At 37.7% G+C, this 16,806-nt stretch overlaps 1 protein-coding gene across 1 annotated transcript in view; it reads right to left on the bottom strand.

Annotated features, from left to right (window-relative positions):
* The window catches only part of HIBADH (3-hydroxyisobutyrate dehydrogenase), a 75,153-nt gene that overhangs the window by 7,563 nt on the left and 50,784 nt on the right, over window positions 1–16,806 (bottom strand). Inside the window, exons 4-5 of the mRNA XM_010012950.1 lie at window positions 5,788–5,921; window positions 5,156–5,232 (exon numbers count right to left, since the gene is read on the bottom strand). Coding sequence (XP_010011252.1) covers window positions 5,156–5,232; window positions 5,788–5,921 — 211 coding nt within the window. The remainder of the gene's footprint in view (window positions 1–5,155; window positions 5,233–5,787; window positions 5,922–16,806) is intronic.

The following is a 16,806-nucleotide window of genomic DNA, read 5'->3' on the forward strand; positions in this document are numbered from 1 at the left end:
TTTCAAAATGCGTATAGCCCTCCCAAAAAATGCTCTTCTCACAGTGTTTCAAACTACTTCTCTCTGAAAGTATACTTTAAAAGATATGTGTGTATTATACAGGTTTATAAAATATTGTCTGCACTACATCTGGCATATTTTTGCTCTTGGAAAAGAAAAAGGAAGACAGTGTCATTTTAAAATCCCTGCCTCCTCAAAATTCATTGCTCTTAAACACCACACAGATTCTCTTCAGGAGACCTGAACATATTTTTTTTTCTCCTTTGCAGCAAGCGTATCATTAATAACAGCAAGTTAGAAGTGCTTTGCATTTCATCTTTCTGAGGATTCATCCACTGGTGCATATATAACTGACTGTTAAAATTAGATATATATTAAAATCAGTTACTGAAGAAGTCCTCTGTCTTCCACTGTGCCCAAAGCTTGTAATGGTCTGAAACCAGCTAGAATATACAGTAATTGTCATTCAGTGAGAGTCTATCCTAGAAAGACATGCTTCAGTGGAGAAGACTGAGTTTCCATTTGAAATCAACAAATTAATCCAAGACAGGTATCTGAAAGGGCAAGTTTAATAGGAAGCAGCTACTGGGCTCTCAACCATGATAAAATGTTATTGCTGTTTCCCTGTAAATTGGCTGGGAACATACGATACTCTCTGCATAAGAGCTCCATTTCTGTTCAAGAGATATACTGCTCAAGCTATCAAAATGATGACAGTCTGCCAGTCCCCATAACAACTTGCCATTGGACGTGGCAAGAGCTTGTGCATGCGCGTGTGAATTTACAATTACCAAAATGTTCTTCTCCCTTATAAGCAGAAAAGAAACCCATGTATAATTGTACTTATAACAGAGCAAAAACAATTGCTTCCTTCAAATCATTGCTTCTTCAATAACACTCCTAATGAACTGAACAGCAGAAACTCAGCAACAAACACACATACCCTCCCCAAAATGGTTAAAATAGGATCTCTTTGAGCCAATTCTCAAAACTCAAGTTTTGCCGAGCTTTGATAAAACCATGTACTGTAATTTTCATGCACTCCTCCAATATTTCAGTCTGGAACAGGCAGAAAAATTAAATGGCATCTCACAAAAAAGATACATCCCAGTCTCATTTTAAGGTGTAACAACTGAAGTAGCTGAATTGTTGAGAGTTTCCTGTCTCAAGGTGCTTTGGATAAATACCATATGAAATAGCAAATATTCAAGCAGACAGACCCTTAGAACCCTTCTACCACAGCTAAAAATGACTTTGCCATTGGCGTTTTAAACAAGGTAAGTGCTTGCAAGTGTCATTACTAACTTTTGCAAGACTTAGCTATAGCTCCATGCTGAAGACAGCACAGCCACAGTGCTCTTGGAGGAATTGTTTTTTCAAGGCACTCCTAAAATTTGCACTGGGGATGTGCCCAGGGCTAATCATCTCTCAGCCTGCAGCATACGCTCCTCTCTATTCTGTTGACTCCCATTTCTGCTCGTCTTCCACTACAGTTCAGGGGCGCTCACAGAAACCAAACCTAGAGACTGAAACCACATTTAGACTCAGCATCAGAAGACAAATTTCTTCTACCATTGTTTCACTTTATATATCTAAAAAAGGAAGCAGGCACAAATCCATACACAGTAAAATTGCTTAGGAAAGAGCTGTATTTGCAGCTTTTAGTATAAATCTGGGTGCCACTGCAGTCCCCCCTCACAGAGGTGACTCTCTCCGCTGTTGGAAGCACAAAAGTGATTTTACTGTGAGGTTATTGCCATAGAGCCCTTATTCCTCTCCTGGTCCCTTATATCCCAACCATATTAAGCAATCTTGCCCTGCCTTGTGTCGCCATATAAGCCCTTCCCTGTGTCTGTGCAGGCAGTTTCTGAAGGGATGGCAAACTGCCTGACAGGCAGAAACTTCCATCTGACCTAAACACAAACCAGTTATCAACAATATTTCATTTCTGAGCTTTATTTTGCTAGTATTTCACACTGTTTCACTGGAACTTGGGTCTCAGTAAGAGAAAGCTACCGACACCAAGATGACCAGCAAAAAGAAAAAGAATCTCTGGCTGTGGACAGTATCACCTAATGTTTTTATTTGTGAAGTTTACATGTACTCTGTGTGTTGGTTTGACACGGTTACTAATGTATTTTGTAATATCCACATTATCTATAAAACCATATAGCAAAATCTACTCAAGATTTTTCTACAGACAAGTTGCACTATCATGCTAGAAAAAAAAGAAAATACAAAAGACTATGTGAATTCATTTCCAGAACACCTGCCATACCTTCTAACTTTCAGTAGAAACATTTGTAAGGCATCAGGAAATTAATGGAAAAAACCCAAACTATAGCAAACCAAGAATTTCAATGATCAGAACGCAGGAAAGATTTTTATTTTTTAAAGTTAGTTTGAAATTTAAACCAAATCACTTCCAGTGAAAACACACATCTTCATTAATAAATGAAGATGATTTGTACATAAAGGTGATATTAAAGTAGAAAAGCAAGTGGAATATAAATTCAGAAACTACATAGCAATATTGCCTATTTTTCTGGGAGTTCATTGTGGAATTTTTGCTCATTAATGTCTGTTTTCCTTCCTCCTCACCACATTCTATTTACTACTTATGTTGGAGTTTGGAAAAATCCTGTAACTTCAAAGATAAAATAAATAAACCAATAGCAGATGTAATTTAAAAATCTGAAATGAATAAAACAATAACTCTCTGCTTCAGAAAATGAAAATTTAGGCTACATCGTTTATGAAAATATTAGAGAAGAGGTGGCTTATTAATAGAATTAATACCACCCTGTTTTGAAGACAATGTGATAGTATCAGCTCACAAAGCTGCTGTAATTTGACTTTCTAGTTACGTCTAGTTCAGTCAGCAATATTTTGAATAATTAATTATCCAAAGTCCCTAAACCTCAAGATTTAAATGATGTTGCAGATATAAACAATGCACAACATGACTATATTTTATATTCTATCTGAAGTTAAGAACATGTCTAAGCACCACAATTCCTATTATGAATTTTTTAGAATTCCAGTGTCCTTTATTAGGTCAGAGTTTCTTCATCAGATATGCATCAATCTAATAAATCAGGTTCAGCTTCCTACTCTTTCCAGATGAGGCAGCCACACTATCCTTTGAGTTTTAGACTTGGAAAAAAAAAATAAAATCTAATAAATGTATTGATATAGCAAAACTTAGAATTAATTAGAATTGAAACTGTTAACTTGCACATAAGAAATCTGTACACACCAGAAGTTGAAAGCTCTTATTTTAGTTATAAGCAGAAGCCATCTTCTCCAGGATTTAAATCACGGCACATTAAAGTCAATGCAAGGGCTCTAAATTACTTCATAAGACTTAAAATTACTGCCTCTGTCTTAAATCTCATGCAGCTTTCAGACTAAACAAGACACTGCTCATTGTATAATTTGGGTTACAATTAGCTTCTTCTACAATAAGTACAGTTTCTCCCTGATTACCACGATTGTAGGGTAGGAAGGTTTGCATATTGCCACCTTCACACTGGATTTCTCTTTAGAAATGCTAAATATAAATTCAGCCAAAATTTAAACTGGAAAAGGACAAAATGAAAATTCTAAACACCTCAAGCTACAGTGCCTGCAGACATCAACTCATTCTGCACAGGGCTTACATGCCCAGAATATGTGTCTTCCAAACCTCTTGATTTTATTTTATCTCAAATTGTAACTCTAGTAATTCCTACAAATGTAGATAAAAATATAATGAAAAATCAGTTGCATATGCTGTATTAAGTGAACAATGACTTAAACCAGAACCTGATGAAAGCTTTACACTATGCTGGACTACAACAGATGTAAACAATGCTACTGTTTTTATTATGGCTTGATGCAGACATGCTTCAGTATCTTACAGACTCTCAATTTTAAAATGTAAATGGTACAGGATATTGATAAACCAATTAGCACTGATGCAAAGCAAATTCCTCTTTTATCTCAATTACAACATGACAACTTAATAGGTCAAGATAGTCTAACATCTGAGACAAGGGCAATTCAATAAAACAACTGCATCTTGATATGGTAATTAAGAGGAAATGTGAATCCATTACATTGCTTTGTGTATGTGTGCATATGTAGGCCTTCTATTTTATTTAAGCACTTGATGCCCTCTTGCTGATTTTTACAATGTATCAAATCCACACGAACACATGGTCTAAAGCCTTGTTGGTAAGTATCTATGATATCTGTAGTTTTAGCAGGCCAACTTTAAGGATGCAATTGTGCAGATAAATAATTCATGAAGAGCCCTTAAAATATACACAATTGCAGGATAATCTCTTTGAACATAGGACTTGTCTGTCTATAAATTTGCAAATTATTTAGATCTGGCTAAAAATTTATGAAAGGTTCAAATACTGTGATACTGAACTGGTACTTGTATGCACTCTATTGGAAAACAAAACAAAATCTCAAAGACCGCAACAAAATAAATAGGTTACAATTGGACAGGAAAAATAATTTTGTTTCAATATGCTGCCACTTAAAGTCAAATGTATTACCGCCTAGAAAAGAAATGGTACTCTTAGCACTGACAAGAATGTAGTGGAGCATGCTCCAGCCTTTTGACAAAGTAGCAGTTTTGGCAATTAGGACAAACTGCAGTGATAAAGTCAAACAGAAAGGTAGATATTCTTTTTTATGCTTTTAAACTTAATTTGATATACACACTGTACTAGAAGTTTTACTTTACAATATATTTTGGAACAATTTAACAAAGTAAACAAAGCCAACAAGAGCCATATAGGAGTATAATACTCTGAATGGACTGTACATTAGCTTAGAAAGTCACTTCTATATTACCTCTACATGTTTATAATGCAAGATAAACATTACTGTACATTGCACTACAGCAGAACAAATGAACTCTTAACTTCAGATGCAGAATGCAACAACCTATACAGCCAATACAAGAGAATATTCCTGTGAAGAGCCATACTTTATGTAAAATAATCCCTTTAGCATGTTAAAAACTTTATAAGAGAAGTTCAGGCAGAAGTTTATCTATGCCATCTAATCATCATTCTCTCAGCGAAAGTCAACCGTAAACCACAAAAACTGTTAACACAGTGAAAATGTTTCAATCCAATACAAAAATCAAACAAACCTGATTCCAAGATTCATTGCTTCAGCAGTTCCAATCATACTAATGGCCAAAAGCATGTTGTTGCAGATCTTTGCAGCCTGAAAGTAAGTTAAACCGTCAATTAGTTTCTGCATTTTCATAGACCTAACATGTAAGAATCTTCTTTAACTAGGTCTGGGACAGTATGATCAAATCTGTTTTGACAGCTCTCTTCTAAAGGCAGCAGCAGTAAGCACAGATTTACAATAGTATAAAGTCAATGAAAGCTGCCCTATGATTCCTTTTTCTTCTTAGTACAGTAGCTCAGTTAGTATACATGGCACGCATGGGGCTCTTTGTCCTTCAGAACATTCAGTAAACTTAAATTCAGAAGAAACAAAATTAAATCTGTGTCCTCTAAGTAGTATCATTGAGCCAATGTGGAGAAGCACCATGTCAGATGTTTCGGTGCTAAGCCATACAACATGCTGGAGAAGAGTGCCATGAGGTTATTTTATAAACACATGGTTGAAGACAAGTAAACAAGCAAACAAGTACGAAGACATACTATCATGCATTTAGTTCTGGAATAAAAGAGTAGGTATCATTAAAGAAAAACAAAGTGACAAAAAAAAAAAGACTGAGGTAACTAGTAAAGCCTCAGGAAGCATTACCTGTCCGGTTCCAACCGCCCCACAGTAGACCACGTTAGAACCCATGCATGTCAGCAACTCTTTGGCAGCATCAAATTCTTGTTCCACTCCACCAACCATGAAAGTAAGGTTTCCAGCTCGAGCAGCTCCAACACCTGAATCAAGACAACATTGTATTTAACATCACTATTTAAAAAAAAAACAACCCAACTTATGTAGTTTATCTTACCAGTAAGGGTCTGATGATGTAAAATTTGTGTGCTTGATACTTCACTTATTCTGAACCTTTCAAAGTCTACGTAAAAGTAAGCGTATAGTCCCAGTACATACAGGATCAGAGATCTTAATTCTCAAACATTTGGTGAAGATAAAGCCACCTTATCTTTCAGGCATACTGACAGTTAAACAATTCACAAGATTTGCAGAAAACTGACAATGTCGCTCTTTATGGTTTCATATGAAAAAATCAACCCTTATTGCACCTTCGCACCCCGCAAAATTCACTGTATGTGAATTACTAAATAAAAGTTTAGTCACACTACTTTTCACGAATTCTTGACAAATGACTATTGACAAATTATTGCTCAAAGTTAACTCTTCTTTTATCAGCTTTTCCAAACCTAGGCTAATTTTCATTAACGTTTCCTGATTTTCACGTAATTGAACATCTAAAACACAGCATATAAAACCAAGCCTTCTGAACCTCTGCAGTCTACTATGTTTCTAATCTGAAGTGAAATTCTACTTAATTTCAGAACCTTTGTATTACATTTCCTAAACTTAACACATACACAAAGACAGAAAGAACTCTGTTAAAAACAATGTAAAAATGATTCTCTCACACACACAAACACTTGATTCCCAGTTTTGTTCCTATATAGTTCCTGTAAGCCTGCCTCGTCTTTACCACAGGTCAGTAAGCACACACCATACTTCTTTGGTTATAGAATCATAGAATGATTTGGGTTGGAAAGGACCCATTTTAGGGGGTTAGAATTAAAAGACCTCCCACTAGACCAGGTTGCTTATGGCCTTGTTCAACCTGGCCTTGAACACTGCCAGGGATGGAGCGAGCATTCACAACTTCCTTGTGCAACCCATTCCAGTGCCTCACCACCCTCACTGTAAAGAACTTCTTCCTTATATCCAACCTAAATCTCCTCTGTTTAAGATTGAACCCATTACCCTTTGTCCTATCACTGTAGTCCCTAATGAAGAGTCCCTCCCCAACATCCTTATAGGCCCCCTTCAATACTGGAAGGCTGCTATGAGGTCTCCACGCAGACTTCTCTTCTCCAGGCTGAACAGCCCCAACTTTCTCAGCCTGTCTTCATAAGGGAGGTGCTCCAGCCCCCTGATCATCCTCGTGGCCCTTCTCTGGACTTGCTCCAACAGCTCCATGTCCTTTTTATGTTGAGGACACCAGAACTGTACACAGTGCTCCAAATGAGGTCTCACAAGAGCAGAGTAGAGGGGCAGGATCACCTCCTTCAACCTGCTGGTCACACTTCTTTTGATGCAGGCCAGGATACAGTTGACTTTCTGGACTGCAAGTGCACACTGCCTGCTCATGTTCAGTTTCTCATGACCAATACCCCCAAGTCCTTTTCTGCAGGGGTGCTCTCAATCACTTCACTGTCCAACCTGTGCCTAGGATTGCACCTGACCCAGACGTAGGACCTTGCACTTCTTATACAGTTCCAAAGGACAAAACCAGCAGTTTTTTTTTCCATGTGATATTTATAATCTACCCATGAAATATTCTATTCCTTAAAAGAAGCCTAATTCTAATACGAATTACTCATACAACCTTAATCTTATCTCCAACATTTAATGGCTAGAACTGCTAGCTGCTAGGAAAATCTGGCCCAAACTGATAAACACATCAGCTTCCTCATTATTTTTCACTTTGCCAAGAAGCATAGCCACTATACATTTTCTATTCCATGCATCAGACTTTGGCCTGTTAGGATATACAGCCACAGATGATGACCTGCTTTCAAACTAAACGTGCTCAACCAGGTATGGTGTTCTTACAAACAGAATGTCCAAGTGAAGATTTGTTCTTAATTGATGTGGTGGACCATTTTGTTTCTACAGTAAGTCAGGCTGTTCTCCAGCTGCGGTTCACAATTCTTTGTCACAAACTAGCTACCATAATAAACATTAATAAATGTTTCAACTGAAATAGTTTCCAAAGTGTAACTGGAACTGCCTTCTCTGAGCTAGATGTTGTGTAGGAACAAATGAAAATGCACTCTAAAAAAGTTTATTAGTTGAAGAGCTTTGTAAAAGAAATAAACAAAAGATACAATTGAACCTCAAACAACAGAAAGTTATTCTTTCAGAATAACTTACACAGGGCATTTCTGTTTTCCTTGTTCCCCATTAATAAATGAAATCATGCAATAGAAAAACATTAGAAAGATAAAATAGTAAGTAAGTCCACAAGTATAAGCCACCATGGCAACCAAGTTTGTGCACAAAAGATTCTGATAAAGTGTGCAACCACAGCAAGCTAATCAGAGCTTCTCTCAAAGTCTTAAGTAAGTGCTACACTACAGCTAAAGAATGAAGTGGCTGGCATTGGACTTCTTTTCTGACATGAAGGACAGTAACACTGCAGCTCCTCACAGTGAAGAATTTGAAGAATCTTTGTTTGCTTTCCCATAAAAATTTCAAATGATACACTGTGTTTGTGCAACTGCTCTGTATACAAATGCCCCTTTCTGTATCTGTTATGCATTTATTTCCCTGATCCTGCCTTCCAACATGAACCATCTTTTGAAGAGTAGAGGAAAGAGGCTCCCACTGATGGAGCAGTTGCTCAACTTGTATTACAACCTACAATCACAGAATCACGGGATTACTGGGGTTGGAAGGGACCTCTCAAGATCATGCAGTTCAACCCCTGTGATCAAGCTGGCTCAGCTGGATTTTGAATATTTTCAAGGACAGAGACCCACAGCCTCTCTAGGCAACTTGCTCTAGCATTCGACTACCCTCGTAGTGAAGAAGCATCTTCCTGTGTTTCAGTTGGAATTTCATGTGTTTTAATTTGTGCCCATTGCCTCTTATCCTGTCACTGGGCACTACTGAGAAGAGCCTAGCTCCCTTTTCTTCATTCTCTCTCATCAGTTTTTTACACACATTGGTAAGATCCCCCCTGAGCCTTCTCTTTGTGGTATACAGTCTCATCTTTCTCACTCTCTCCTCATAAGAAAGATGCTCCAGTCCCTTCATCATCTTCACAGTGCTTAGCCAGACCCACTCCAGTAAATCTGTATCTTTCTTGTACTGGTGAGTCCAGAACTGGAGCATCCAGAAGAACTTGGTCAGACCCACAGCTTTAAAAAATATCAGTCTACATATGCAACACTGTTGAGGCACTGCAATATCTACAGTGGTAAAGCTCTTCCTGCTCAGGTTGAGAGACACCCTATTTGCAGCCAATCCTTAATCTCATTTAACAACTCCTCCCCAGGCAACTCACAGGACTGGGCTAAGAGCTAACCCTAACACAAATAGGTCATTGTCATCTTGTTGGCTACCAGTTTACTATGTACATGACCGCAAAGATTGCTACATTAATAAACACAATGATTTTCATTCCATTCCTCTAGCTATTTTTATTCAAACCACATAATGGCCTTTACCACTAATCCTGTGATCTGACCTGCAGCAAATTAAGTAGACAATTTAAGTCAAAGCTTACAAACAAAATCCAGTACTATCCATCATAGGTCAATAGCCTTGTATCTAGATTACAGACTGCTAAATAGCTTCAGAGAGTCATTTATTAGAACAAAATTAATGCTGACAATAGTTTTCAGCTGGTTAATCTTCTGACAGCTGCACTCTCTCACTTGTTCAAATGCTTACATTTCAAGAAGAAAAAATAAATTACTTAAGTAGAAAAAAAAAGCAATTTGTTGTATAATGCAGAAGGGTTGGAAAATTCTCTTTCAAAAAACAAAAACCTGTTTACTTCATGGTAAATTTTTTCATCTGGAGTCCTTGCCAACTATCGGCTATTTTATCAGAATTAAACAAGCAACAGAGCAAATTTATAACACTGGCAATTAAAGAAAAAAAAACACAAACCAAACCAACAATTGGCAGGGAATCTAGGAGTACAAGAACTGTAACTTCAGCTAAAAATAGAAATAAAAAAATCATTAGAAGGGAACACAGAGTTTTATTTCACAATCACAGATTCCATACCAACAGCACAAGCCAGGAAAGTATTATCAGCTTCTAACACTAAAGAGAGAAATGGAGAAAGCAAAGCAGTGAATGTAACTTAAAAAACTAATGATTATTTTGCGTATCTTGATTTTTTAAAGACATCTTAGCACCTAAGACACGGCTTTATATACCACTGCTGACTAGGGTCAAAAGTCCTTCAGAATCTCTTTGTTATTTCTAAGATACAAAAAGCCTCTTCTCATTGTCAGGGGATAGTTTTCTGAGGAACTGTATTTGTAATTAGCATGTAAGATTCCCTCCACTACAAAGCAAGACTGCTGAAGCACATGACTGCAGTCCTACACGTGGCCTCTCTAGGCTAGGATAACCCCACACACACACCTGTGTGGCAGAATCCTTTAAGGAGGTCATACCAGCCGATCCCACTGAATAGCTCAGTAGGTCATACACCAAGTAATCAGGTCAACACCACCAGAATTTTTCCCAGAGATATAAACTGTCAGGAACAGGTTTGCAGATATACATTATAAGAGATCTAGCTAGTAAGGGGGTATGCAAAAAGTTATTCTGGGAAAAAGCATGGTAAGAAGTTACAGACTAGTACTGCACTATGGCATACATACTTGGAGATGGGTTTCCTACTTGGGTATAGAAAGTTTTAGACCAAGATCTGAAAAATTAGTTTATCAGAGGAGGTACATAAAGAACTATTCTTCAAAGCATCCTGTTGCATCTGGCCGAGTTACTTGTGGGGCAAGCAATAGTTCAATCCACGTGCTTCTCACTTTGATGACCAACGGATTGCTCAGTGAACCCATGCAGAGCAGTTCCTGAGTTCAGAATACTAGATAAAAATGTGAATGGAAGTTTCGGAGCCCACATATGACAACAGCAACTGGTCACAGCTGTGGGACAATTCAGAGATGATCTAAAAAGTTTTAGCCTTCGTGCCAGGCAGCCTAGTTCAGTAGCCAACTTACCCTTCAACACTCACTTTTCTGTGCTTATTATAACAGCTTTTAATATGTTGGAAAAAGCTTGTAATTTGCCACTCATGTTTCCAGAGTCTTACTTCCATAGCTACACCATTAAAGCAGCTTGTTTTCAGTTTGTTTATTGAGAATATAATTTGCTAGAGAAAAGATGTCAATGTAAAGATGTTACATGAAAGTATCTGCTTTTGGTTTCAGTTTTATTACATTTCCGTAAGAAGAGCAGAGTGCAAATGAATTAAAAAGAAGTATTATAAGGCTATGCATTACAGCACCATCACAGTAGTAATACTGAAAACAGTTACGCTGCTGAAAACACAGAGCACCCAAGTGTATCCCTGTGCCAAAATACTCAAACCACTGTTGCTTTGCACCTGCAGATAAAAAAAATCTGTCACTTACAAAGTTGAGAAGAAAAACTGAAACAACGTGAACATAACTGCTTCAAAGACTCCAAAGGACAGGCCGCAGATGAGGGCTATAACTTCAAGAAGCTTAGAAAAAAACCCATCTATTCTGTAATTTTTATATTCAACATGTAGCCCATTGAGCCATTTTAACAACTAATTTTGTGATCTAAACTGGATAAAAAAGCAAACAAGAGAAACGGTACTAGAGTTTTAATTTTCTCTCCTGTTTTACAATGTCAAGCCTAAGAGTTGTAATAAGCTTTGCCTATTATGCAAGTGCAAGGGAACACTGGTTCTTTATTCCGTATTTTTGCAAAAATGCAGTTTAAGCAACTGTAGTTGCCTCAAACAAGCAAGTTCTTGTCATGTTTGCTCTCTTTCAGATAGGTTGAACTTGAGAGCCTGCATCTGTGTAGCTTGTGTGCACATTTTTAAGGACTGAGCAGTTCTTATTAAGTACCTGCCAGCTCACACGAAATACGCTGTCTTTTGCAACTCACAAAAAGTTAAACCAAGATACACACAGAAAGATTAATTGAAAAGGTTACTATTGTTTTGCAATGTATATAAATCCAAAATCAACTAAAAGGCATGTATAGGCAAAATCAGCAACAAATCCCTCCTGGAAAGAGAAGCAGATCATACTATACATTTAAAACAACCCCAAAGATACTAGTTATTTAATAAAATATAAATAGGGTATCCATTTTCAATACTTGCTTCATAGACAACATCTGCAGTCCTCAATCTTTATTTCCAGGAAACAAGTAAACAGAACAGTCTCAGAAAAAACCTCCCACAACACACCACCACTCAAAGGGCTTTTAAAAAAATGAGCATCAAAGCTAGGCCTATGAAGCTATTCCGCTGCCCTATAACTAAAACACAGTAAATCACTTAATTTGCTCAAAAGAACTTAAATGTTTTAACCAGTCTGCCATCAGCGGAGATAAAGAAGAGGGCCTATGGGACCCGGCTGCAATGTGAGCCGTCTTTAAAATGCAATTGTTCTAATCATTTTCTACAGATGCAGCCTCACAAGGGGCTGCTGTCACAGGGACCATTTACGACTTGTTATGGTGTCTCTATTGTTTACCAGCGACATTCGCTAAAAAGGCGACAGCTGGGATGGAAAGCTGCTCCTCAACGAACAATATAATCCCGTGAAAGTAATCAACAAATTTAAGGGTGTTAATTAACTTTACACTTTATCATGTTCAATTAGTTGTCCTTTCTCGAAAAGATTGCCGTGCACAATCGGTTTAGAGCGTGCCATGTTTGATTTGTAAGTGATCACTGTTTCTGTTTCAAAGTCCATGTCAGATGTTCTCCTGGGTTTTGGTGACACAGATGAATGGCTCTGCACATGTTAGGGGGTGATCTGGTTTAACATAAACCAGCATAACATAACCCCTTGTTAACGTATCGCTGGCCTTTCCAGAGCAAGCACAGAAAACACCCGTGGACACACACACACATGCACAAAACCCCTGCGGCGGCACCACAGACAGCGAGTCAAAGTTTCGGTTTTGCTGAAACGCAAAGACACAAATAAATGGGCAATTTTTCATCATTATAGCTCAAAGCAAGACTTGTCTTTTAGGGGCACGCTTGGGATCATTTCTTCCCAGCAAGATCCCTAGTCCTGCTGCATTATGCACTATGCACAAGCACCTTCGCGCATTTTACATAATGCACGCTGCCTTTTTTAATGGCAGCTGAGCAAATGCTAGGTAGATGTGCAAGTTCTTGTGTATATCAAATTCTGTGGTGGCTTTTAAATGCCTGTACTGTATTTATAATGGCAGGGATTCTAGAAGGAAGTTGAATTAACCTATTATTAAAATTTGCCGTTTTCACTTTAACGCACCGTTCCTGCTTGCTAATGGGACAAGGCAAAGCTCGTGATGAAGTGACAACATACTTGGAAGTGCACCTTAATGAAAGTCATTGCTGTTTCTCTCTTCTGATAAATAGAGCTTTGCATCACCGTACCTCATAAACTAGTGATGTTTCGACAAAAATGGAAATGGAGGTTCAGGTCAGTGCGTTGAAGATTTATTCAACAAGCAGTCAATATTACTCCAGACAAAAGCACACTTAAGGAAGTAAAAGCATCTCTTTTACAGCTTAATCCAATTATATAATTTGTTAGATTATGGCTGTAACAAAGAAAAAAGCCTAGTGGATTTTTATTCTACAGCAACAGGCAAATTAAATACACATTATCATCATTATTTAGGCAGTTACATTGTACATAAAAACAAATTGCAAAAAAACCCTCCAACGAAACAAAACTAAAGAATAATGCAAAGAAAGCCCAATGGAAAAGTTGTTAAGTCTGAAAGCTAATAATGGACTAGGTTAAATATTTAAGAGGAAATTATAGACCATATCAGAAATAGCTGAAACCACAAAACAAAGCACTAGAAAACATTAGTTTTCTGCTACGAAGGAGATCTGCAGGGAGAATGGAAGCGGTCGATAGATCCTTAAATTGGACGCAATAGCTGTTCTTCTATCCCAAGTTGGCAGCTGCTACATTTGCAGACCTGGTTCATTATTTACCCATAATGACCATCAAGCTCCAGTCAAAGTCAGATCACAACAACTGTCAGCAGCTCTTTTAATTAGCCTTGTTTGAATTCAGATAAATATCACAATGGCCCAGCTTCTGCTGAAAAAGCAACAGAAGACTGCAAGGATAAGCTACTCTGACTTCCTAACAAACGGTATTGTGAGAAAGTCCAGAGAAGAAAAGTTTAATTTTTTTTAATTGAGGAAAGGATGGTGATGTGCACATGATTATTCACTCACACGATATTCATACCATGACCTACAATTCCTATTTTGGGCAAATTCGTGCATCTCAAATGCCAACTCAAAGCGGTACTCCACAATCAAAAAGGTAAAGTTTAAGAGATGGTTTACAGGTACTAATTAAATCTCTAACCCCTATGAAATCGTATGTTTTGAAAAACTGAATCAGAATTAAGGAATGCACATATTAACAGGATTATCCTCTCTCCTAATTTATCTCCTTCTGTTTGTTTATCCTCAGGGAACATAATCTTCTGTTGCATCAAGCCACTCTCATTCTCCCTGTGTCAGCAGCAGAATAATAATTCCCTCCCCCTCCTCCACTCCCCCCTCCCTCACACAGAGGCAAGAATGAAGACGAGTGGATCAGACTGTGTGCATCAGCATTAATGCTCCATGCAGCTATTTTCCTAGCACTAGCAGAGACTGAAAGAAAGATGCAAGAGAAGTGCACAATATGCTACCTGTTCTGGGCAGCCCAGCATGAGAAGGAGTAATTAAACAGATTTTGCCTCCTACAATAATAAGAAGGTAGAAGATGCAGCCAGAAACTGTTGTAATAACCTTTCTTTAGCACTTCCCTTGCTGTCATGTTGGGTCCCTATTTTGCTAGGTGCTGTCCGAAGACAAAAGACAGCACCAAACTCCCCAGTCCCACATGCTAATCCGAGAAGTGGTGTTATAAATGCAAGGATCCTCAGGGGCCTCAAGGAGAACATACTTTGGGATTTACATGAATCATGAGAATACATGTATATAAACAATAGGCACATACATGTGCTATAGTAGCAGTGGATACCTCTTTTGGGCACAGAAAAAATGACGTAAACATCACCAGAAACTTAAGGTAGAAAGCACTGTAGAAGGAAGGATAAAGAGCTGATTAAACAAAATTGGCAAAATGTTAATGAGAAGCTTTATGCTTTTAAAGGAAGCCCTGGGTGGAACTGTATAGGGATTAGTACTTGAACTTGGCCATGGACACCAGTATAAAAATTTTCAATCTGGTTTAGATGTATCATAGAAGGATGCCAAAACACAGAGAAGATTATGCCCTTCTCAGTAGATCATGCAAAAACTGAGTAGAAGCTGTTGCTAAGGCAGTTTAATATGAGGGGAATGGTGCAAGAAAATTTTATGAGATGGTATTAAGTAGCAACTGATGCCTTCAAAAGGATTAGTCAAAGAAAATAAGTTGCAAAAGGCACATACACACAGAAGATACTTTAACTTTTTCAACAGAGTACAAGCTGAAAGACCTGATAAGATTGTTCTGTCTGCAGCAGGTTTTTTAAAAGCATTACATTTATTTCTAGTCATTGTAATGTCAAAGAGAAATATCAAAGCACCTGAAAAGTTAGCAAGTAAAAAGGTTAACAGTACTGCAATAAGAAAGGAAATGAAGTATGATTGATTAAATTATTTGCTTATTTTTAATACCCAAAACACTCTATCAAAACCATTTAAAAATAGTAGTTATGTCAGACATCTTTCCTATTCTCCTCCTTTAATCCATATTCCACCATAAAGCCCTACACAACAGAAAAATCCCATAGGTGTTTTTGCTGGAGTACCAGATTTAGCTATTTCTTTACCCATCTCTAATATTTAGATGTATGGTTTAAATCTCATTTCAGACCGCAGACTTATACAGATATACTAAAATTTAACAACAACAATTGCAAGTATCTAGAATTGTAGACAGCAGAACTCACTGCACAGAGATTAGCACAGTTCAAAACAAGTATTTCACTTTTTATCTGAATATTAGCAAGAAGATTGGACAGCCAGTGAAGAACGGGAGCAGTACATTCCATATAGCCAAGACACCAAAGTTTCAAAGCAGCCTTCAGGACAGCCCAAATGTAAAGCACATGGCACTGAGCTATCTGGTTAACCATTGCTAGGTTCTGAGTAAGCACAGTATCAAATACAAAAGAACTATCAAATACAAGAGAAACAAAGAAAATAACCCATCACCTTCTTGCCCAGCACTACTGTTTGAATTTCTAGTCTTTTAGGGGAATTCCAAAAATAAGACATGAACATGCACACAGTTTCTGAAGTATGTAGGCCAGTGTTAACCCTCCACACAACTAAAATTTGGGAGACAGGCTCTAGCACAATTCCCATCTTGCCCAGATGAGGCTTGAAGTCCTAGAAATAAAATTTAATCTCAATCACATAGTGCAAAAGCAAGAATAATTTTTGCCTGCATTAGAAAGGTGACAGAGCTGTATATTTAACATCCACTGAGGTCATAACAGCCGTACTTCTTCAGAAGCTGCCACTACATGCAGAAGATCAGCAACCAGAAAATAGACTGCTATGGGACTAGGTTGAACATTTATTATGTCCCCTTAGAAAAAGAGAAAGTAAAATCCCAGAAGAGCTATTCTATCTGCTCTAACTAGAATCCACAGACAATACCAAAATGAACAATAACATCAAACCCCCAAAAGCTTAATGTTCGTGTGGGACAGCAAAAGCCACAAATACAACCAGCAGTCCATCTTGCCATCACAGCTTTTCATCTCATCTGTTTTGACTCAGCTACATACACACGAATTCAGAACCAACAAAATCAGATGTGTGGCCAACCCTGCTGA

The sequence above is a fragment of the Nestor notabilis genome, unplaced genomic scaffold (assembly GCF_000696875.1).
Source record: "Nestor notabilis isolate BGI_N333 unplaced genomic scaffold, ASM69687v1 scaffold12514, whole genome shotgun sequence".
Taxonomy (NCBI): domain Eukaryota; kingdom Metazoa; phylum Chordata; class Aves; order Psittaciformes; family Psittacidae; genus Nestor; species Nestor notabilis.